At 39.2% G+C, this 22941-nt stretch overlaps 1 protein-coding gene across 2 annotated transcripts in view; it reads right to left on the bottom strand.

Moving 5' to 3' along the window:
* LOC113963345 (ethanolaminephosphotransferase 1-like) overlaps positions 1 to 22731 on the bottom strand; it is a 57833-nt gene extending 35102 nt beyond the window's left edge. Inside the window, exons 1-3 of one of the 2 annotated variants that reach the window (XM_027674268.1) lie at positions 22630 to 22731; positions 7390 to 7458; positions 1535 to 1643 (exon numbers count right to left, since the gene is read on the bottom strand). In XM_027674268.1, coding sequence (XP_027530069.1) covers positions 1535 to 1643; positions 7390 to 7458; positions 22630 to 22686 — 235 coding nt within the window. In that variant the 5' untranslated portion in view covers positions 22687 to 22731. Of the gene's footprint in view, positions 1 to 1534; positions 1644 to 7389; positions 7459 to 14937; positions 15158 to 22629 lie in introns of those variants that run through there. The other variant, XM_027674274.1, reaches the window with a different exon arrangement.
* Positions 22732 to 22941: the final 210 nt, after the last annotated feature.

Raw genomic sequence — 22941 nt, 5'->3', positions numbered from 1 at the left:
AGAAATCAATCCTTTTTCCAAAGACTGTTCTATTTAACTTAAACATCATCCTGTAAGTACTACACTAGCACTGAACAACTGTAGATGCCTCTCAGATTTCTGGCATTTGGCACCTAACACAGGGAATTCGTGCATACAGAGGTGTGTCCCTCCCTGAATGATGCCAGGAGTTGCCAGCACCTAAAGCAGTGCCCTGACTACCTTTCTCAATGCTTCATTTTGCCATTCTGAAAGAAAAGATGGCAATTCCTGGCTCCTAGCTGCAAATCTGCAAACTGTAGAATGAAAACCAGCTGTCCAGGAAATTAAGTCTTTTATTTCTGATCCTAGGTATGGGATTGATATATGATACTCAAAAGGCTTGTTAGGTTGCATGAATGTTTTCAATCAATTGAGAAATGATGGGCACTGTTCTCATGTGAAATCGAGAAGAGGCTTGCAAATTACACATATAGGCCTCAACTCCAACAGACTTAATCACCATTTCAAATATCTTCAAGTTCCATGTATATCTACTGGGAATTTGTCAAGATAACATCATCCCATTAAAAAGATTTGTTCTGGATGCTCTTTTATTACAGAACTTAATATTAGCTGCATTGATTAAAAAAACCCAAGTGTTTAAGAATGAGGCCACACAATATATAACAAGCTGGCCCTGAAAACGTAATGCTCATACAGGATTACTTTTGAAATAAAACTGCTAACAAGTATCCCTGCCTCTAGAATTATTACTATAAATATACAAACAGCCCACACCAAAGGGTATCTCTTGAATCTAAACACGGGCATAAAAAAAATTAAAGACAGCAAAAGGTAGTTGTGTCAGGAAATAAAACTGTTGCCTTCACTAAATTGCCTAATTTAAAGAAAACTAAAGCTTTTTATATATTTATACATGTATATATGTTTTACATATTAAACACCTTACAGAAGATGCTTACTACTTTTTGTAGGCTCCAACAGCTGGTCTGAGAAGCCCAGAACTAAACATGCCCTACACTCAGGAGTAATCAGCTCCAAAAAGCTTCTGACTTGGTCTACCAAGAAGAGCAAATACGGACTCAAATTCAGAGAGTCGCAATTTGAAGCAACATTTATTTAGAAACTATGTCTTCTTTGTCTAGAAGCAGTTTTGAATGGGGGGCATGTGTATAGTAACGAAAGAGAAATAACTTGTTCAGGCATCAATTTAGGTATTAGGAAATGTGAAACCAATGAAAACTTTATGAAGAACATTCGGGTGGTTTTTGTCTGTGCATTTAAATCCTGGAATAAACTTTAAATAAAATGAGATATTATCATAGGCTGCAAGCAGCATATGCTGAAACCCATTTTAGGGATAAAATTAAATAATATTTTTCAATAAAATGTTCTTAATTTTTAAGGCCATATGTGGGTCAGATCCTCCTATTGTGCTCATGGAGTGTCATGAAGGGAACGAGTGGAAGATTCAAGTGTCTGATCCCTCCCTTGTACTCAGAAGTACAAGCAGCTCACTAATTCTAAAAAATTACAACATGAGGATTTTTACCTGAAGCAGTGTAGTCCCAGTCATAAAAAGATATTAGAAAATAATTAAATAATATCATGACAAATCCAGAGAATGTTAACAGGTTGGGAGCAATCCACAAAGGCACTATCTGTTAAAAAAGAAAGAAAAAAATTTCAGAAAAATTGCACATCCTATTTTAATTAAATATTTTATATCAGGAAAGAAGCCTTTATATGGCATCAGCAATGTTCAGATTTGTGCATATTTCACCATTTTCAAATTAAAACACCATTTTCATTTCTGAAATTTATTTTCAAATGCAATCCTTTTGCCTGATCTTTGTGACTGCAGTAAGAATGACATTTGAAAACGTTGTATTCCCTATGTTGTACGTTATCCTTATTTATCCAATCATCAAGGAAAACTTCCTGCAATCATCTGTATCAGAACTGAAAGAAGACTGCAGCACCCCAGTGTGGTAATTCAGCATCCACGTGGTGGGGTTTTTTAAGCATTCTATTCCCATACTATAAAAAGGAAATTTCCTCTTCTAACATATGCCAATAGTTTCTAACTCAAAACATCAACAAAATCAGACCCCGAGTGCGTTACACTTTTAGATTCAGAAGATCTCTCCATTACAAGCAGCTCCCTACTTCTCTAGACAGTAATGTACTGCTAGGGTCTCCTTCTTTACTTATGAATTATAAACACTCCATTAATTGATTTTACTTTGTAGGGTGCTGAAAAGGATTCTGTCTTCACCTAAACCTCTAATTCTTTGTCCCAGTAACCACTCTCAACTATTCGCACCCTGCAGCTTTAAGGTGCTCCTTGCACTGCAACAGGGATCCCTTTTGGTAACACTCTTTCCAAGTAACACAGTTTCTCCAGCATATTTTTTTGAAATAGCACACACGGCTTTCTACATGATTTTTAGACAGAACATACTTGCAGAAATACTAAGTATCAAATAGCATCACTCAAACACACTATCAATACATTTAAAATACAAAAATATTGGAGGCTTATAATCAAATTCTTTGGAGTGCCTAAGGACTGAAAATATATCTAAAGTATTTTAACAGTATAAAATATTACAAGACAATACTAAAGAAAAGGAAGTCAAATAATTTCAGATACTAATAATAGTTCTGAAATAAAATGATTTGTTAGTTTCTCTGGACTAGCTAGATGGACAGACAGATGAATACATATGAATTTGTATACACCTTTATATTTCCTCTATCCTATTACTACATGAAAAATCTACTTTTAAAATTTGAATGCTTGAATGATTAATTATTCTGACTAGATCCTCTTTTCCTACTGTAGAACAATTTATAATATTCAGGAGGAATTGTGCAACTGATAGTGTACAGTCTAAAGTGTAAACTTTCAAAAAATCAGATTTAAATTCCTGAATACTTTTCTGTTATATTTTTTAGATGTTTTCTGTAATAGCATTAGTAGTAACTATCATATCTGAAAGTTTCTTTCTTTATCACCAGGATTTTATCACTAATTTTAAAACATTGTTTGTCAGCTCTCATAGTATTTAAAACATATCACAGAATACCCACAGCTACACTAAAAAAAAATTTAACATATCTATAATTCTGAGTGTTCAAAAGCCCAAATCTAAATCTCTAAGAAAAGGGACAGCAAATATCCCCTGAAGTTCCTTTTGGAGAACACCTAGGGTAGAACCCTTCACTGCACAGTCCCCTTTTCTTATATTGACTGCACGCTCAGCATGCAGCAACAGCAGCACATTCTCCCCATTTTGCTACCTGAGGATGCAGAAAATGAATCTCCTGCTGGGGAATTTATCTGATGTCTGTGACCATAATTATATGAAACATGAACGACAAACACTAAAAAATTCTAGATTTGTCTCTTTTAGTCTGAACTGTGGACCAAAATAATGTGTTAAGACACCATGGATGAACCGTTTACGTGGATATACAGATGCCATCCAACGTGTTGTTTTAAAATGACTGACTTCTCCTGCACGATTCGTAAGAATTGTTGACTATTAAATCAAGTGGGGCACCACAATCATCTGCTTTCTAATTAGGTTCATTATTCTAAACAGTCACAATGTCATTATTAAATTATTACAGAAAATAATTTATGCTTATACAGTGCAAACACGAAGAAGTTATTTTAACCCACTTTCTTGCTAACAGCATGTGTATTCTAAGAAGAAAACCTTCAAAGGATGTTGTTATACTTGCAATCCCTTTGGCTAATAGACACGCTGTGAAAAACAGTTACAGGAGTTCTGTCCTCAGGAAAACAGACTTTCCTGCAGTTAAACCCCTAAGCATGTTCTTTTGATCCTTACCGAACCTAATCTGTCTAGGTATTTGGAAAGTATTCCAATTGCAAAATCCCTTTTGTTACATTTAATGCCCCTTATCCTTTCGGTTGGCATTACACTACCATCACCTTATTTCATAATTTAAAAAATCATAGAGTGTTCAAGATTAACTTCCTACACACCTTGGAGAAATAGAGTCTGAATTTATGGAAGGATACATTGCAAACTTTATTATCTAATTAACAGACAGTAGAATTCTCATATACCAATATGTTACATGATTAATACAATTGAAGGTACCAGGGGGAGAATCACATCTGTTCTCTGGCAAAACTTTTGTATGCTTAAACCTTTTAAAAAACTTTTAGTTCCACAAAACACTAAATGATTTCTGTTCCACCAGGTCTACAGCCACTCATTTGAAAAGCCTTAATACAAACAGCAAATCCTTTAATATATCAGTTATATGGATTATAAATGGTAAAAAGTACATTTATATAAAGTTGTGTTCAAACTTCACTAAGTCACTTGAGACCACTAAAATTCTGCTCTTGCCCAATTCTAGTGATAAAATCAAAGTTCATAAAGGCAACAGAGGGGAGTTAAATTGATTTCAGTGAAGCTGGCATACACCTATGTATCCCACTGGGATTTCCTCCTTTTCCTCTCATTGTCCTGAACAGATGTGATTTCTTATGAACACAAATACAGGAGGAATATTCAGTTTGCATAATAGCTAAATAATATTACTCATTATTTATCAGAGAGCACAAGATTGTGCTTCATTATAAAATACAAATCCCAATTAAAGGCAAATGGATGGAGCATTGAAGTAAATGAAGATGAAATACCTATAGTTGCATAATCAGCATAGTTTTAAATAACACATAGAGTCATATCCTAGTGTCATATCCTGGCTTGTATCAGCAGTAGTGTAGCCAGCAGAACCAGACCAGCGGTCTGTACTCGGCACTGGTGAGGCTGCACCTTGAATCCTGTGTTCAGTTCTGTGGTCCTCAGTACAAGAAGTACATTGAGGTGCTGGAGCCTGTCCAGAGAAGGGCAGTGGAGTTGGTGAAGAGTTTGGAGCATAAGTCCTATGGGGAGCAGCTGAGTGGGCTGGGGTTGTTCAGTCTGGAGAAAAGGCAGCTCAAAGGGGAACATTATCACTCTCTACAACTGCCTGAAAGGAGGTTGTAGCGGGGGGGGGGGGGGGGGGGGGGGGGGGGGGGGGGGGGGGGGGGGGGGGGGGGGGGGGGGGTTGAACTCTTCTCCCAAGTAACAAGCATAGGACATGACGAAACAGCCTCAAGTCACACGAGGGGAGGTTACATTGGACATTAGGAAAAATTTCTTCACTGAAAAGGTTGTTGAGCATGGGAACAGGATGACCAGGGAAGTGGTGAAGTCACCATCCCTGAAGATATTTAAAATATATGCAGATGTGGCACTTGGGGACATGGTTTAGTGGTGGAATTGGCAGTGTTGGGTTAATAGTTGGACTCAATGATCTTAAAGGTAATTTTCAACCTAAATGATTCTATGGTTCTATGATTCGTATAGTTGTTACTATAGTTTCATACAACATGGAAAAACTGCCATGAACAGGAGTTTATTTTCTACATCACAGGATATTATAGTCTAGGGCACACTCATATTGTAAGCTATAACGCTTACAATAGGTACAAGCTACCAAAAAAAAAATTTTTTTTCAAAACTTCTCCTAAAACTAAGATATAATTTATTAAGATATCACTGGTGTACTTGCACTTGAAGAGAAAATAGTATTTTGGCAATCAGACGAGCAGAATTTTCTTGAACTGAGTTTGAAATACCAGTTACTGCTACATCTGGTTTCAGTATCTAACCAGGAATAAAACCATTATAGCAACAATTTTGGTGCTCTCCCAGTTCTCATTTTTATCTCTAAGAGCAATCTCCATTACATACTCTTTCCCTCTGCTGCTGTGCATTGCCAGCTTCTCTGCAGGACTCTGATTCTACATGGCAGTATCTTCTAACATTAGAATGACTACTTCTACAAAAGCTGAAAGCAATATAGTTTCCCTTTAAATCCTTGCAACACATCACTGAGAATTATTCTGTAACACTCTTGCACTAGAAGGTAAGGTAGAACATTGTATGTATCTTTAGTATTCAAACCAAATGGCAAAGTACAGAGAGCACCCACCCCAGTCTTTGGTTCCATACTCAGCTCTCCCAACTTTTGAAACAGGTTTTCAGTCCTTCGCTCTGGTTTGGGTTCTTCTTCAGAGAGAAGAGAACTAAATCATGCTCACCTAAAACTCAGTGAGGTTTAAAAAAATCTAGAGGTCACATTTTTTATGGGTTCTATCACCTTATACTACATGGGGACATTCAAGAATGCTGCTTTTCCTCTGGTAAAATGCTGCAACCGTTAGAAGAACTTATCTCCAAAGGAAGTTTTGCATTGCAATACACCTTCAATCTGAGAGCAGATGAATAGCCATGGATTTCCTAAACCAAACTGCAAGTGCACAGTTAAGCCTCTGCTCATCTCCTGTGCCAGACTGCAGAGTGCTGGAGGGGCTTTTCTGCCTCACTGTTTTCCTCAATACTATGATGGGAATGAAAACAGAGTCTCTGAACTGAATTACTGAATTCAGTGTCACATCTTTGAATTGCTTTTTACTCGTACTTGTTTGGGTTGCTTTTTAATTCTTAAGTTAGGACATACAAACACTTTTCATTAAATTATCTTGAGATTATGAATGAGAGACTATGATTTTCCTGTTGTATTAAGAATAAGAAACACCTTTATTACAGAACCCAGAGATGGCAGATCCAACAGCACTCTGACCACATACATCCATTTTTGTTAGTACAAAGCTTTTATTTTCAAGTCTGCTCCAATCTAAATATTTCCTGTAACAAGGCAGATGCCAAAATCATTGCTTTCTTGGAGATCAATAAAGTTCATATTTATTTGAGATACAGAGTTGTTTGGTTTTTTTGGCCAACAATAGCACAACTAATTGTGAGCAGTTTATTTTTAAAAACTGCAGATCATAATGCATTCTAGAGATAGCATCTTCCAATCGTTATGGTTATCATGGTAACTGCTCTCATTTTCAGCTTCTTAAAGAAATGCCTTGCTCCCTCGAGCAAGTACCCTTGGGAGAAAATGAGACAGCACTTGCATAAAATTATATGCACGGTACAGAGATAAAGCCATGCTGTTGTTAGGCGGCATATGCTGCACAAAAATAATTTGTAGTAAATAAACCCCTTCATGTCTGCAAAGCTGCTTAATGAAAGTTGTAATAATGAAAGATGTAAAAAAGAAATGGATGCCTTTTCTATAGCAATCAGAAAAAAATAAGTAAACCTTTTTTTTCTAAAAAAAAAAAAAATCTCAAAATAACATACTCATATAAACAGGTATATATCTTGCAACATTTGTTTTCTTTTATCAGATGCCCTAATTTCAGCTTTATTAATCAATATTTTTAAATGAAAATATGTGATGTATTTAAAACAAATTCTTATATTAACATGTGAAGTTTTTATTAAATAAAATTCTTACCTTAATAATTTTGTTCCAGATGGGCTGCATAATATACACAGATAAAGGATTTGTATCCACAGCACTGTACTGTGAGGAAAAAGCAAACATGTTAACAGCACTGAACAATGCTTATTTTTTCAGCACTGTATATCCTTCAGCATCTAAGAGCAATCACTCTGAGTGTGACTGGTGTAAATTTATTTTGTTCTGATGACCATTCATCCGGGTTTAATTTAATTTAAAAGCACTGGTCTGGTTTACACTTACCCTATTAGTAACCCCATGTACTAACACAAAGGTTTAGGCTTGTGAGCTGGCAAACAGCTCTGCAGCCACATTTTACTTCTAAATTCTTATTAATTTTACAAGTTATCCTATAAGAGTCTGCATTTCTACCATATTTTGGATTTAATTTATTTGCACTACCACTCATACACAGTCTGAGCAGTGGTTCCTTGCTAGTATTAGGATAGATAGTGCATATGGAATATGTTCATAAGTGGAATATTATCTTGCAGAGATACAAAGCTTTTGTCATAGTAACACAGTTGCATTTGCACTATGCTAATTCGTGTAAGGCAATGTTATTATAAAAATAAGCCTAAAATAGCACAGTCCATTACCACAATAAAATTTTCCCATTGCACAGACTTGTAAGTATATTTTATGTGCTTTATAAATTCCAACATCTGTACCTTTTGCAAACAAAATATTTCAGAAATCCAACTCCACTCCAAATTGCTGGTGTCTGCTTTTTCCTCAGAAGGCAGTATCAAGTTTTATCCTGCCTTGAGACTGCAGAACACAGAATCAGAACAACCAATCAGAAGAATGATCTTAACTGACAATGCCACTAGCAATTATGTTCTTGAGCCCTGGCAGGTCCGCAGCAGAAGAAGTTATCCATCACTGGGGTGAAACACATAATTATTTCAGAAATTCTAGGACTTTGAAAGTGCATATGTTGCTTAACATTGTTAGCATGATGCATATGACTCACATAAATCTTCAGATATATCTATATATACCATTGTCCAAACATCATGTGCAGACAATGGGAACAAAATAGGGATGTGTTAGACCACAGGTTGACAAAGCTGTTCACATGCAGAAGAGCTGAGGACAAAGAGTCTGTCGTTTCACATAACTCCAGCTAACAGTTAACTGTTCTCTCTATATATAGTTAATTTATTGACCTCTCTTAGCCAACTACTCTTTGGATAAGATTGCACTCTGGAAGTACCTGTTTCAAGTCATTAATTATCAAAGCAGCCTAGACATTGTCTTAAACTTAAGACACCTTTTAGGTGACTGAAGTCTAGCAAGATTCATTTCAGTTTCAGTATCCCTATCTCCAAGCTTTTCCATACACACCTAACTTGCACACATGGGAGCTAAGAGCTTCCAGTGGACAAGTGCAAGTGGGACAAAAGATTCATGCCGCATGCCTCAGGTTTTGCACGCACAGTCTATGACTTTGCATCTCATCTTTCTGAGGGTATCAGCCTATGGAATGCTTAGGAACTCTTCCATACATTTCCTTTTTCTATGCATACAAAGGATATGTTTTAATTACCTTCTGGAGAAAACAAAGTATTCAGATAATTATTTTGTGATTTGTGGTTAAGTTTAAATCATGATCATAAATATAGCATTCTTGTAAATTTATTATAACACATGTTATAATAAATTGTTACATATGTTGTAAATACATATTGGCAAATATCCAAGAAATCACCTAGCAGCAACTGGTCAGACCAGGCTGCCTAAATTTCCAAAGGGAATAAAATGTACAGTTTAATGAAATGCACATCACTGAGATTTTTTTCTAAAAATACTGAAATTGTTCACTTTAGCATATCATTTTTCTCTTCTTCTGTGACCCATATTACTTAAATCACGATACAATTCTGTCATCAACAGGTTTTCTGCCAGAATATATATTAGAATTCTTAAATACATTATCACAGAAAAAAAAAGAATTTCTAGATAAAACTTAAGTTTTCACTATTCTATATGTATTTGCAGCTCCAGATGCTGTATCTGTCTTTCAAACATTATTACAACTGATTGATCTTTTGATAGTCCAGCTTGCATGTGAATTCACCCAAGTCTGTGTGCTTTGCTTATATTTATGCCAAAACTAACAATAATACCAAGCCATACAATATCTATGCCAATAGACCTGCCAGCTAGCACTTAATTCACATGAGAACTATGGAAATCCTCTAAAAATGAAGAAGATTCAAAGTATTCATTAGCACTTTTGAGGTTTCAGGTAATTAGGAATCTGCCCAAAGTTTCGCTGTAGCTCTTGCCCACTTCCTTACCCCAGCTGATATTCAAAAACTATGCAAGGTACGTGACAATTTGCTGACCAGCAAACTCAATATATTCAGCCATACCTGGGTAAGAATGTGGAAAGGTCAAAACACGTGACCTTTACTCCTGCTCCTGCTTTGGTTTTCTCCTTCTCCCCTCCACCCCAAGCCTTCAAAGTCATGAATAAAAATCACAAAATGTTAGTTAAACAGAAACAGTAAAATGAAAGTTTCTGCCTAAAGTATTCACTAACTATCCAGAAGTATTGCTTTCTCCCAGGAGAAAAAAAAAAAAGGAAAATCAATCTCATTTATATTTTCTATATACAAAAATTTTAAAGAAGAGACTAATAGGTATTACATAGTTTTTGTATTTTCTTAAATGGAAAATAAATGAGGTTATGTAGCTTCCCAACATATCTGTGCATAATAGACACAAACATAAGACACAGTCAGCTTTTTGTTTGCCTAATGGTTTCCAAAGTCAAGCACCAAAAATCAAACCAGTCCTTATTAGAAAAAAAAAAACAAAACAAAACACCAAACTAGAATACAGCCAGCTTTTGTCACCTAAAGACATTTCAAGACCCACCACACTTCATCCTGTTCCTTCCTACGTCTGTGGTTGAACTGTAGTCCTCTGGGTGGGGAAAGAACATTCAGCAGATGTGCAGAAGAATGGAAATTTGCTCTCCCCTCATCAGTAATCTGTTTTAGCCAGAACAAAGGGGAACATCCATGAAAGAAGCATTCTGCTGCTTTTCTGTCATGGCAAAAAATAAAACTTGACAAAGAGAATCTGCTATATAGTTTAATACCCTGCTTTGTTCTGCTCCCAAGAAGCTACTAACCTCAAGGCCACGAAATCCTCAGGAGTTTAATGTTCATGGCTGCTCAGAAAAGCAAAGTACTGAGTAACATGCTCACGTTACAATCAGTGAACATGAATGCAAGAGTGCACTGAACCTTACATAAAAACAGTACTGCCATTTGCTATTGTGTAATTCTGTCCTTTTCGGGGCACTTTTAGTAAAAGGCAGAAGTGGAAGAGGATAAGCCTGTTGGAGGTTTTTAAGTGCAAGACTGATACAAGTACTAAGCATTTCCCTGCAAACACTTTCTGCCCTAGAAAAGGGAACTTGATTGTCCTTATTCAAAGAAGAAGGGCTTGGAATAATCAGAAAGTTTCTGTCAATTACATTTGAAAGAAACTGTAATAGTTGGGAGGGAACAGCAGTAGTGAGGAAATAGGAAAAATGGCATTAATTGACTCCATCTTACTCCCAAGTTTAAAAATTCTTCTTTTTTTTTTTTTTTGTTTTGTTTGTTTTGGGTTTTTTTCTTAATAGCTAAAACCTCCTTGAAAGCCATCTGCTTTCCCTCATGGTGTTAATAATGGCTTCTAGCAGAGTTGGAAATGAGAATACAGACACCAGACATGTGCACACATAGATGTTGACTCGAGCAGCACACGTGAGATGTGCTTTTACTCTGTGTTCCTACATTTTAATCTCCATCCAGGGGATCCAATACAGTATCAAGTTTGTACTGGTCAGCTCTGTCAGAGGAGAGAGGAAATATGAGAATAAGAGGGAAAAAAAAGGAGTAAACAGTTAAGAAAAGTAAGAGTAAGGAAAGAAAAGTAATTGAGAAAAACAAGAGAAAGAAAAATGAGCCAAAGCAAAGGTTTGGCTACACAGAAGAAAGATAACAATTCTAAAGCAGCAGAGCAGTGCCAAACACCTGAGGGCAAAAGCACTGGCAGTGACCAAGGTCTGCACTGCTGAATATAAATGGTACCTTCTGACTCACATCCATACAGCTTAGAAATACCTCCCCTTATTTCAAGCTGGTCACATCCACATCGCACAGCATGTGCTGGAGGGGTGTTCGACCTCCTCATCTGGCCCTGCACACCTAACACATTATTAGGACTGAATACACTTTAGTTCAAAGTATCTGAAGCAATCTGGAGACTACACTGAAACCCAGCAATATGGCATGTTCAGAGCATGGAAGTGAGCACTGCGTGTTGCACATGTTCACAAATCCAAACGCCCATGCTGGAACAGTGCTGAAGGACGGTGAAAGCCAAAAGTGGTGTGCACTGCCTCCAGAATGGACTATTCCCAAAACAAAGCCTAGTTATTGTCTTGGGGAGACTTTGGAGAAAAAAACAAAGCAGAAGAATGGGTAGCGAGCTAACCATTAATCAGAGCAGACAGCTGGATCTTCATTGGACTCCCCAGCCTTGCATCGTGGATATATCCCAAGAAAAAAATTTTGGAATTACTACAAGTAAGAGAAAAATATAAAGCATGTCTACACAAACTTCAGAGTCAGGAGAGAAAGCAAGCCCCAAGAAATGTAGTTGCATAACTGCTAGGAGATACTTACTTCAACTTAAATTGCTTCTTATGCTATTCCTTTCCTGTACTTAAATTATCTTTTCCCAGGTAGCACCATATTGTGTCACATAGTCATATACATTCAGAGATACAAACTGTTGTGAATTGTTTATATTTGAACTGTTGGCATCAAAATGACTCTGTAGGTTTTAGTTTTGTATTAGTAGCAACAAATTCGCTACACTTCATGTTCCTGCCCAGAAAATAGCGAATTTTAATTTTTCATTGACTTCGTGAATCACATGATTTATTATCTCTGTTGTAAATGCTGGGAGACTGATGCACATGTGGGCTGTAATTCACCCTATGGCTGGAGAATAGAGCAAAGAATAGACCCCCAATAGTGTTAGTGGTGTCATATTTATATACATAATTTCAGTATAAGCAATACCAATTTATTCATACAAAGTCTGCTCATATTAACTCAATTTTATATTTGTGTTGACTTCTACAAAAGCTTTTAAAAATGTAAAGGCTGAAAAGCTTCTTTCTCAGACAAATTACTGCTTAAAACAGCTATATATCAGACAGTAATAATGGTTTAGGTTGCAGTATATTGAAATACATGGTTCTGTGATCGCTTGAGTATTTCATGTGAAGTTAGATGTCTATTATGGAAGAATACCTTAGCTGTCCTGTTCCATGTTCCCACATGGAAAACCTGACAACCATCTAATGACAACATAAGGACTTGAATGGAGAACACAAATATTAGAAAACCTGTCCTTTTCCTGCAAGCAAACTCAGCTGGGGCAGGCACATGTATGGAAGAGCCACAGTTGTACCCATGTGCTGATGTTCTAACAACTCAGTGGTCCTGCAGGCCTGGGGAATCTCCTCTTATATCAAGCAGAGAATCAATACATCAAAAGGAAAAGAGGTAAAATTGTGGTCTTTAAACAAGTGATATGTTGAAAATAACTCCTCTTCAGAGTGTTTTCCAAAATATGTGCATGATGGTGTATTTCAACAATGCCACCTGGACATCTAATGATCACTTCTCCAACATACGTAAGTGATGAGCTTGTCATCATCTGGCCTATAAGCAGAGATCTGCATCACTGATGGAAAATTTTGAGGGATCTGATGATGGAAAAGGTTTGAAAAATTGACTTCCACAGCATATATTTGAAATAAAATTAAAAAGTATTTCAGCAAGTGCTGAGGTTTTACTGTCTACCATGCATGGCTCAGCTATCCCTCCTAGGGCCAGCACAGCACAGATGGTCCCTTCCTTTGGTGCCCATGGGCAGAGGCTTCCGGTGCTGAAGGCAGTGACTGGGTCCCAGCCCTGGGAGCTTTTGGCTCTGATTATGGGACAGGACAGGCTGCCAGGCCAGCCTTGCCCTGCTGCCTTGGGGCTCCCACTGCCCCCAGCCATCATGGCATCGACAGCTACCAACACCTTCCTGTGGCTTCTTTTATCACATCTCCTCTCCGATTACACAATTTCACAACACCTGTGTTTTCTAAACGACAGACAAGGGAATAGGAGGCATGACAATGGATTCTCTTCTGCACAAGATAAGTTTTTTGTGGTTTTGAAAGTTGCAAAATGACCCTCCCAATCCAAGGAATGAACCAGTCACTACTTAAGAGAGCTTGGTGGGAAATCACTCTTCTGGGTAACTTCTTATGCAACATGAACTTGCATTCTGTGTTATCTTACACTTCTGGAATCATAAAAAAATTAAAGAAAATACTGAAATACTGGCACATCTGGTAACAATTTTCCATCCATCTTTCATATTCCTAGAATACATTAAACACATGGAGTTTAATTCTACTTTACATATGTTTTTACAGGTTTGTAGATGTAATAAGACACAGTTTTGAGTTTTAAAAAAAGCCTCACAAAGGGAAAGAAGAGAATCATGGTATAAACAAAAGAGCTATACAACACTGTGGATGCCAAATGAATTCAAAATGTTCAGCAGTTTAAAAGTGCTGATATATTCCAAAACACAATCCTGTTATTTCTAATAATAAAATTGCTCCACATTATATCATCATTTAGTTAATTATTCATAAATAATGGCTTGGATTTTGTATCTCCTACTGCTTAAATAGTTTAGACTACCCTGCCTTTCCTCCCATCCATATGTTTGTTTGTTTTATTAGGTCACCAATACCTAAGTCCAGGAGTTATAAACCCCTAAGACATCTAGGGTTGAAGCATATAACACACAAGTAGAAACTAAAGAACAGGATTTGTAATTTATCCTGGCAAAGAGTAGGTGGTGGAGGGCATGTAATTGCATACTCAGATGCAAACACTTGTCTCTTTGGGCTCTGAGTTTGTGGACTTTGTTACCTGATGGTTGTGCTGTGTGTACTAGGGCTGGATGTAGCTGCACTGTGAAGGAAGAGGCTGCCCAAGGTGGCCTCCTAAGCAGTTCCCTCCCCCCTGACTTTGCTCCCTTCAATTCCATTAGCCTATGCATACCTACAGCTAGGAAATATGGTTATATTTCCCTTCCATCTGGTACTATTCCTAGCAAATGCTCGAAACCCAGTGTCATGGTTTGGGCAATTCAACAATTCTGATTAGTATTACTAAGTCATCACAAAGCTGTTATTATATAAACTGTATTACTTAACATACGTATTACATTAAATATAAAATAAAATGTATTACATAAAAGCTGTCCTGGGGATGCTTTGTTGCAAAGGTATACTTATGATTCAGATCTCCGCATTTCCAGGAACCCTGACACAGTCATTGACCCATAGGCCATAGCTGTTTGCCTAATGGAAGTACGTATGAACCCACGTCCATGAGGTCATGGCACACATAGAGCTGTGGGTCAGGATAGGATGCTCTTAGGGAGTCGTACCTGCTAGTGGGGCACATCCCCTTGCTTGAAGAGCAGTGTCCTTCCCTTAAGATCACAGAGTCATGGATTTGGATCATAGAATCATTCGGGTCAGAATGCACCTCATAAAGTCTCCCCCTTTTCAAAGTAGGTTCAGCCAGGAGCTCAAAACCAAGTGCTTGGTGCTTTATCCAGCTTGGAAAGCTCCAAGGTTGGTGACTGCTGGGCAACCTCTGCCACAGCTTCACTGTGTCCTTGAGGAAAATTTTCTCCTTATAGGCCACATGAAGATACCTTGATTCAGCTTGTGCCTGCTGCCTGTGATCTTCCCACTGTGCACAATTACAAGGAGCCCTCCCAAGGACCACCCCATAGGTACTAGGGAGCTGCTGCCTGGAGGCATCTCCTCTCCAGGCAAAATAGGCCCCAACTCCGCAGCCTCTCCTCACACGACAAATGCTCCATCCCCAACTACTCTGGTGGCCTCCACTGAACTTCCTCCAGTTTTTCTTGAACTGGGGACCCAAAACTGTACACAGTATTCTAGATTTAGCCTAGTAAAGGTGGGTAATTACTTCCCCCTTTACTAATGGGCCATGTTACTGTTAATATGACCCAGGATGCTGTTGACCTTCTGCTGCCAGGGCACATTGAGGGCTCATGTACAGCTTCCTGTCTACCACAATCCCATTCACCAGGAGTAAATGGTTGATGATGACAGATTTGCTGACTAGCTATTTTTGAAATCTGAGATCTATGAGAGACATCGGGGACTCAATACAATTGCAAGAGAAGCACATTTTGAGGCAAGAAGTTATAATGTCCTGGTCCCAACAGTGAGGTTCCTGTTCACTGTGAGAGACTAAATAAAGATTGGATTCTTTACTGACAGGACTGTAAGCACCCAGACCAGGGAGAGGTGGAGAGTCAGTGGAACTGGAAGTCGGCAACCATTTTTCAATCAACAGTAGTTATATTAAGGATGCTGCCTAATTTGTCTTCAGGAAAAGGTTTTGCTTAGTGGGACACATTCAAACACTTAACAACAAAGCCAAAATAACTACACGGAGCACAGAAACATGATTAAATACTGAGCAAGTGATAGATAACAGAAGGCAGTTGCACATGTGCTGCTCTAAAGGGACAAAGGTAGAGGCTGGCCCAGATTGGCAAAAGCATAAATCCTACTAAAACCAAAACCTGCACACTCTCAAGGAACTGCACAAAATGATTGTAAACTACTGCCATCCAAAGAAGCTCAAACATAGCAAGGAAGTTGATTTTTATGTTTTTTGGGGTTTTTTTCATAGACTGGTCTTCTACAGTTGGTAAAAGGAAACAACATCAGGATTCTATGCATGTACAAACATTTATGTGCCAGCAGCCCTTTAAAGATCAAACAGTAGAACAAATTCCCATGCAGCTGGAGATCTGCCAGAATGTGTACCTAAATCCCTGGGGAAACCAAAGAAACCGCTCCACGCCCAGAAGGTCAGGCAGATTAAAAGTGGGTTGTAGTTTTCATGAGGGATGCTAAACAGAGGTTCTATACCACATATAAAAACCAGTTGTGTTATCCAGTATCCTGATGTACAAGAGAGGAGATACTTCACAGAAAGATTCTTCCCCCTATAAAACAACCCTTACAAGAAGGGTTCACCTAGATTTATAACCAATAATCCACATCCAAATCACAGATACATCTTTGCAATTAGTCTTCTATTAAAACACAGATGAATAAACAAAAATACATGTAAATACATAAATGTGTATACATATCCTACACATAAAAATCCAATAAGCATTTCAGAACACTAACATCTCTTGATAAAGCAAACAAATGAAATTATGTGGTTGGTAATTGCACCTTCATGAGATTCAACAAGGCATACAACTTTTTATATTGAGTGTATTTGTCCTAAAAGTGATCTAATGAACCTTTGTAAAGTCATGGGTTTAATATTGCACTCGAAACCGAGTACAATAACACCATCATTGGGAAAAAAGTCCTGCGGCAAGTAATATCAAATGCAGCATCTCTGTGATGTGATTTCATTATGTTGTTGGCTCATTAACATATGATGTGTAAAAGGAAGATAATGACTACAGAGCTCCTGAACTGCTACATTATGTCAGCTACCATTACAACAGGATAAGAGTAAGAGGTAGTGTGTGCACAGACATTGTCTTTCAGGTATTCAGTTGGCCCACAACTCTGACACACCAGTACGAGTGACAAAAAAATATAAAAGTAATGAATTATTTATTTCACATACTATTTAACAACATATTATTTAACAACCCCAGCCTTCCAATCCATCAAAGTAACATGAAGAAGAAAGACTAGAAGATTTTATATGTAGAGCAGTGGGCTGTTGACTCACTGTTTCATAGAACCTGGAAAACCCTAGTTTTCACTGCCTCAGGTATTCAAGGACTTGATTAAACTGCAGTGGTTTGAAAAATCTAACTATAGCAAATAAAACTGGTAACTGCCTTCAAATAATATTTGGAATTAAAAATTAGGGAAAAAAACTAAACATACTATCTGCAAAAACACTATATAATAATCATGTAATGAATGTACTCAACATAGATCAAATTGTCCACATGCAATCATAAACACCATTAACTGTGTCCTAAAAAGTTTCAGATAAACATGCAAATGAGAGTCTTCTATCCTAAATTTTCAATATCATGTGAACTTATTGAGCCACTGGAGTCGAAAACAAAACTCCTGTTCAACAAAGGTAAGCAGAAGCCATTATGTTTCTAAATCTCATAGTTACACAGGTAGCCTTGGAGAAGCATAAAGGCTTCACAGAAATCCAGTCTTGTATCTGGATGAATCCTGAACTTCCAGACAGGAACTCACTAGATTATACTCAACACACTTTGCTCATTTGGTGTAAGTCAGTATAAGAGAAAAAATCAAGCCTTGAAACATGATCATCATACATCCGATCTGGTTTCTCTAATCTACCAAAATGAGGGCTGGGATGTAATTTGAGAGGTTTTCTACTACAGCACAGTCACCTAATGCAGGATCATGTTCAGTATATATTAAGGAAGCAGATCAAGTTACCATGAGGTAATGAGCCAATTGCTTGTGATAAATGACCATGCTGGCACACTAAAAGAGAATACATTATTCAAAACTTTGCTAAAAAAGGCATCAGCAACTGTTTATCAGCACTCAACACTAGATTGTTGATCTTCCCTCAGAGAAATCGGACCATTTCTTAAGATTGATTAATGATTGCCCAATCCCCTTTAGTACCTGTTCCAGCAAGCCTTATCAACACAAGACTGACATAGCAGACACCTTAAATTTCTCTTTGTCCAGCCAAAACTCACATATTGTCTTTCTTTAAAGGAGGCACTCATGAAGACTAACCAGCTGCTAGGCTCTTAGTCCCATTGTACTCAGACTGTTTCTCACAGTTCATCTTTTCTAAGCCTCTTAGTATTCATAATGTCATTCTGTGGACTGTAAATTGTGGGCCAAAGCAAGCAGTACATATTATTCCACCTGATACCTGATCAGTACATCAGCTACAAAAGTATATTCCTGATCCCCAGGAATCTTTACTGCAGTCCGCTGTCTCCTATTTTATGTTCAAAATGTTGATTATTCTTTCCCCTAAGTGCTTACTGGATTTCTTCATACTGATTTCTGGCCATTGTATCCCCTTTCCAGTAACGTTTTAAATCATAACCCTATTCTTCAAAATGCTTTAGTATCATGTGAAAATTTTACAATTTCCTCCCTTCGGTTATTTAATGAAAGTATTGAACAGCAACAGAACTCGGACAGAGAGACAGCTCTGTAGGTAGGATTCCATTTAACAGAACCTCCTACTTTGACAGAGAACTTAAGATTGCTCTTTACATTTCCATTTTACATTGATTTCATCTTACTTACCTCTCATCCCAACCCTCATCCGCTCAGCAAGTTACCCTCTAAAAAATGACTTAGAGGATAAAAACAGTGTTGACAAATTCAGATGAAAATGTGAAACCATAGACCTTAATTTTTAATGTTATATCTGATTTTTTAAATAATCTTTTCCAAGGCCTATTTTTTGAGTCAAGCCTCTATAGTTTGTCCTTAGATCTCCTTTATCCTGAAACACGATAAAACATCAAAGTTTTCTGGCTTGGGAAACCTTTGTGCACAGGTGCTGCAGAAAAGCTGACTCAAGGTATATTTGCAAGGGAAATCCTAAAACTGATGAGAAGATGCAACGGCAACAAGAGCTCGCCACTGACATTACTGCATTCTGGTCCAAATTCTGCTTTTAACTGTACTCATCACCTGGCTGTGTCAGAACTGCTTGTTTCCGACAGAAACCCAAACAGGGAGAAAAAAGGCAGCTGAGTAAATTCCATGGGTGCTCCTCTAGAACTGCAGAATGTTGATAAAATATAAAAGTAGAAACGATATGACCTAAGCTCTACAATAGGAGTTGGCTGCAGCCTTTAGACTGTGTTGCTCCAGATCCCAGGGAATAGCACAAAATCCAAGTATCAGCATCTTCTGCTCTGTAGTTGCAGCAAATCACCAAGCATGCAACTATCCTGAAATCAAGACCTGTCCACCTGCCCCACAGTCAAGAAGATGGCAGAATTATCACAGCAGCAATAGTGAGGGTTGCATCTGAACTGTCTCATCATCACATCTCCACCTGTTCTCAGTGTGCTTTTAAGCAGTAAAAAGAAAACCAAATCTCTAAATCCCCATTAACATGCAGAATAAACAGGAATAGATTTGTAAAGTGAAATAGCTAGCCCTGAGGATCCAATGTCTATGCTAAAATGATTTCAGAAAATTTTACACTAAGCTGGTTCCATTAGAATAGTATGGACTGAATGTATTTGGTGTACTTGTGTATTTTTTCTTAGTACAGTTGATTTAGGTTCATTCAAAGGGAATGCATTTTTGTGCTCTGAGGTCACTCTCTGATGTAAACCAAAGCTTGGTAATTGGGGAAAACTTGCTTCAAAAGCATAATTTACATGGACCTGACATGCTAAAGGGTGCTGAAGTCTTTGCATTCATTAGAGGTCTGCCATTCCCTTTGCAAAGAACTGTGCTGGTTTTGTTGCCAAGGCCCTCCTCCAACTGCGAACAGGAGACAGACAGTGCCTGAGACATACAATTGTGGTATTCATGGCAGAGAAATTAATTCAGCTGTGTGAAAATTTTGAAAATCAAGCAGCATTTTTTTCAAGCCAAATTTGCCTTTACGAAAGGAGTTGATTACACAAATTAGTTTTAAGTTAGTTTAAGCTGCGTTATGCTCAGCTCTCAGATCAGGTCAGTGGATAAGCTGTGCAAAGTACGGAGCATATTAAGCCACTTATACTACTGCAAATATAATACTGCAGTGGGATGCAGAACAGAGACATGAATACTGCTACCTAAAGTTTCCTAGGCATGCTTCATGTCCAAAAGCAATACATTGTTTTAGCCCAATATCAAACATATGCTAACAAATCCTTTGAGAGATTATCTATTTCTCCACAAGGCCAGCCCATGTATCCTTCCGCAGCACTCCAGAGCCAGGTTCCCCAGGAAACACACTACAGAAATAGCCAGGTGGTTGTAAGAAGAGGTAACTTGTGTGTGCTGGGCACAGTAATCAAGAGTTTAGCGCCTGTTGAGTAGGCAGCAAAGGCAGCAGCAATCTCTGCAGAGGAGATGGGAAGCTAGGGGAGCAGGATGCAGTAAGGGCACAGGTTGGAGGGGAGGAGATGGTAGCCAGAGGGCAACAGGGGGTTGAAGAACATGTCTTAGGCCTGGGAAGTGATGAGAACAAAGTTGTGCTTGTGGTAGCAGCCCTAGGCATGGGAGGGTGAGGGGGAAGAGATTGTTGCAGTGATTAGTGTCTCCTTGCTGCACCCATTTTGCATTTTTTGAGAACTTTAATCTACTGTGAGCGGTATTTAAGAATGGGCAGAGCTGCTATCCCTGCCAAGTCCTCCTGCAACCTGGAACATCAGGAAAATGGTGCAGATACCCCACCAGCTCATCTCATGCAGCTGTATTTCTCTGGGTGTAACCTGTGACATTTGGATCTAATTACTTCCAGGATGTCCCAGTCCTGAGCCACCTCAGGTAACAGAAAATTGACTATCTGATTTCTAAATAAATTTCTATCTTTCTAAAACCTGTACTTTCTACACTTTTTCCAGAACACAGTCAAACAGATACTTCTCAAGTGTGTTGGCTGAGTCCTACAGTTAAGAAAATTACCAAATATATTTTCTGACCTTTACAATGCTCTCAAGAAACCAATATACTAAAATAAAATGGTTTGATATGTGATTCTGTCTTTTGTTAATCATTTGCCCTGCAAATCATAAGTATGGCACAATGATCACAAGCTATTTTTAAAAAAATGCTATTTTGATTCTTTCCCATCTGCACTTGTTTGAAGCCACTTTCATTCAAGTGATAAGGAAGAACATAACACAAGTGTTCCTTGTATTTGTACTATGAACTCAAATATTTTAGGAAGGTTACTTAAATAACAATGTCTGTTTATACTAAAAATAGCTTTTTGTTTTCCTCTGGTGATCTCAGTCAAGACTGCGGCTCCACTGTTCAAGCACAGGCCTGTGCAACTTACACCCAGTGGCCAGACGCAGCTCGCAGCATGTTTTATCCCCCACACACCAGAGACACAGGAACAGGCTGATACATTTTAACGAGTTGCTGTGCAAAACAAGTTCCTAGTAAGCAACCTGGAGAAAGCTCTCGAAACCACAGTTCCTCCATCATCATTCACCCTGAGGTGAGCAGGCAGAGCTGCTGGCCCAGGGAAGGGCTTGGGAGGAGCTGAGTGTCCTGGGCCAATGCCAGCCTGGGAGGGTACATGGTAAAAGCAAGAAGACAAGAATCATGGGGAGTGTGGGGTAAGGGCTACCTTGGGAAACGGAACATCAAATAAAAGGTTGCACATTGTGCTGGTGGAGGCTGGAGTGCCCTACATGCTTTTCACAGGGAGCAGTGTGAGTGTGTGCAAACAGGGTGGCATAGCGCATCTCAGACACCTGCACCTCAGCTAGAGCAAATCCGATGCTCCCCTGTACTGCACCTGCAACGTGCTGGGAACAAAGCCCAGGTATATCCTAAGTCTGTGAAATAACACTGGTAAATCTAAATATCTAATGATTCATCCATTCATTTGAATTCTGCATGCCTGTTATTTGCAAACACAGGGTTTAGTTCAAATTATTGAAAGTAAGGTGTTTTTTTTCCCGTCTTCCTTATTTATTTCTCAGTGCTAGAGCATTCCTGTGTCTGAAGGCTTTGCACAGACCCAGACAAGCACCATCAATGCACTGTTTCTTATAGAAACACCAGATGCCTCCTAAACCACGCTGCCCTAAAACGGGCAGGGCTTTTAAAGACGTTGATACTCACTCAAAGCCCAGTTCACTCTGTCTCCACCAAGACCTGCCGCTTCGCGAACACCCAGTTCCTACCCAGGTAACGCACTCGATCAGAGTCGGATCCCGGCCAGGTGCGAGCGGGCACAGATGGAGATGGGGGACATCCCTGCGGACGCCCCGGCCGGCCGGGGCCGAGGGCAGAGCCGGGCTGGACTGCGCGTTCGGCCGCGGCAGAGCGGAGCGCTCCGGAGCCCGGAGGCGCCACACCGGGAGCACCGTCCGCCCCTCCCGACCTCCGGGGCTGCTCCTCACCTTGTACTGTCGGAAGCCGTCCAGCTGCCGGCCGCTGACGTACCGCCACCGCCACATCTCTCCGCCGTACTCCGCGCCCCGCCGGGAGAGAGGGAGGGAGAAAGGGAGGGAGGGAGGGATGGGAGGAGGGATGAGGGAGGCGGCGGGGCCGGGGCCAGGGGCGGGCAGAGGGCGGCTCCTCGGCCGCGCCCCGCGGGCTGGACCTGCCCCGCGCTCCGGGCATCAGCGGGGATACCGGCGTCACGGTGGTGCCCGCCGGTGGTGGGCTCTGCCCGGGCGGCTCCCACGGGAGCAGGCGTTTCCCCGCGGCCC

The sequence above is a fragment of the Neopelma chrysocephalum genome, unplaced genomic scaffold (genome assembly GCF_003984885.1).
Source record: "Neopelma chrysocephalum unplaced genomic scaffold, ASM398488v2 Primary Assembly neopelma1_22, whole genome shotgun sequence".
Taxonomy (NCBI): Eukaryota; Metazoa; Chordata; class Aves; order Passeriformes; family Pipridae; genus Neopelma; species Neopelma chrysocephalum.
Note: the sequence above shows the minus strand (reverse complement) of the source record. Positions and strands in the feature narration are given on the sequence as shown.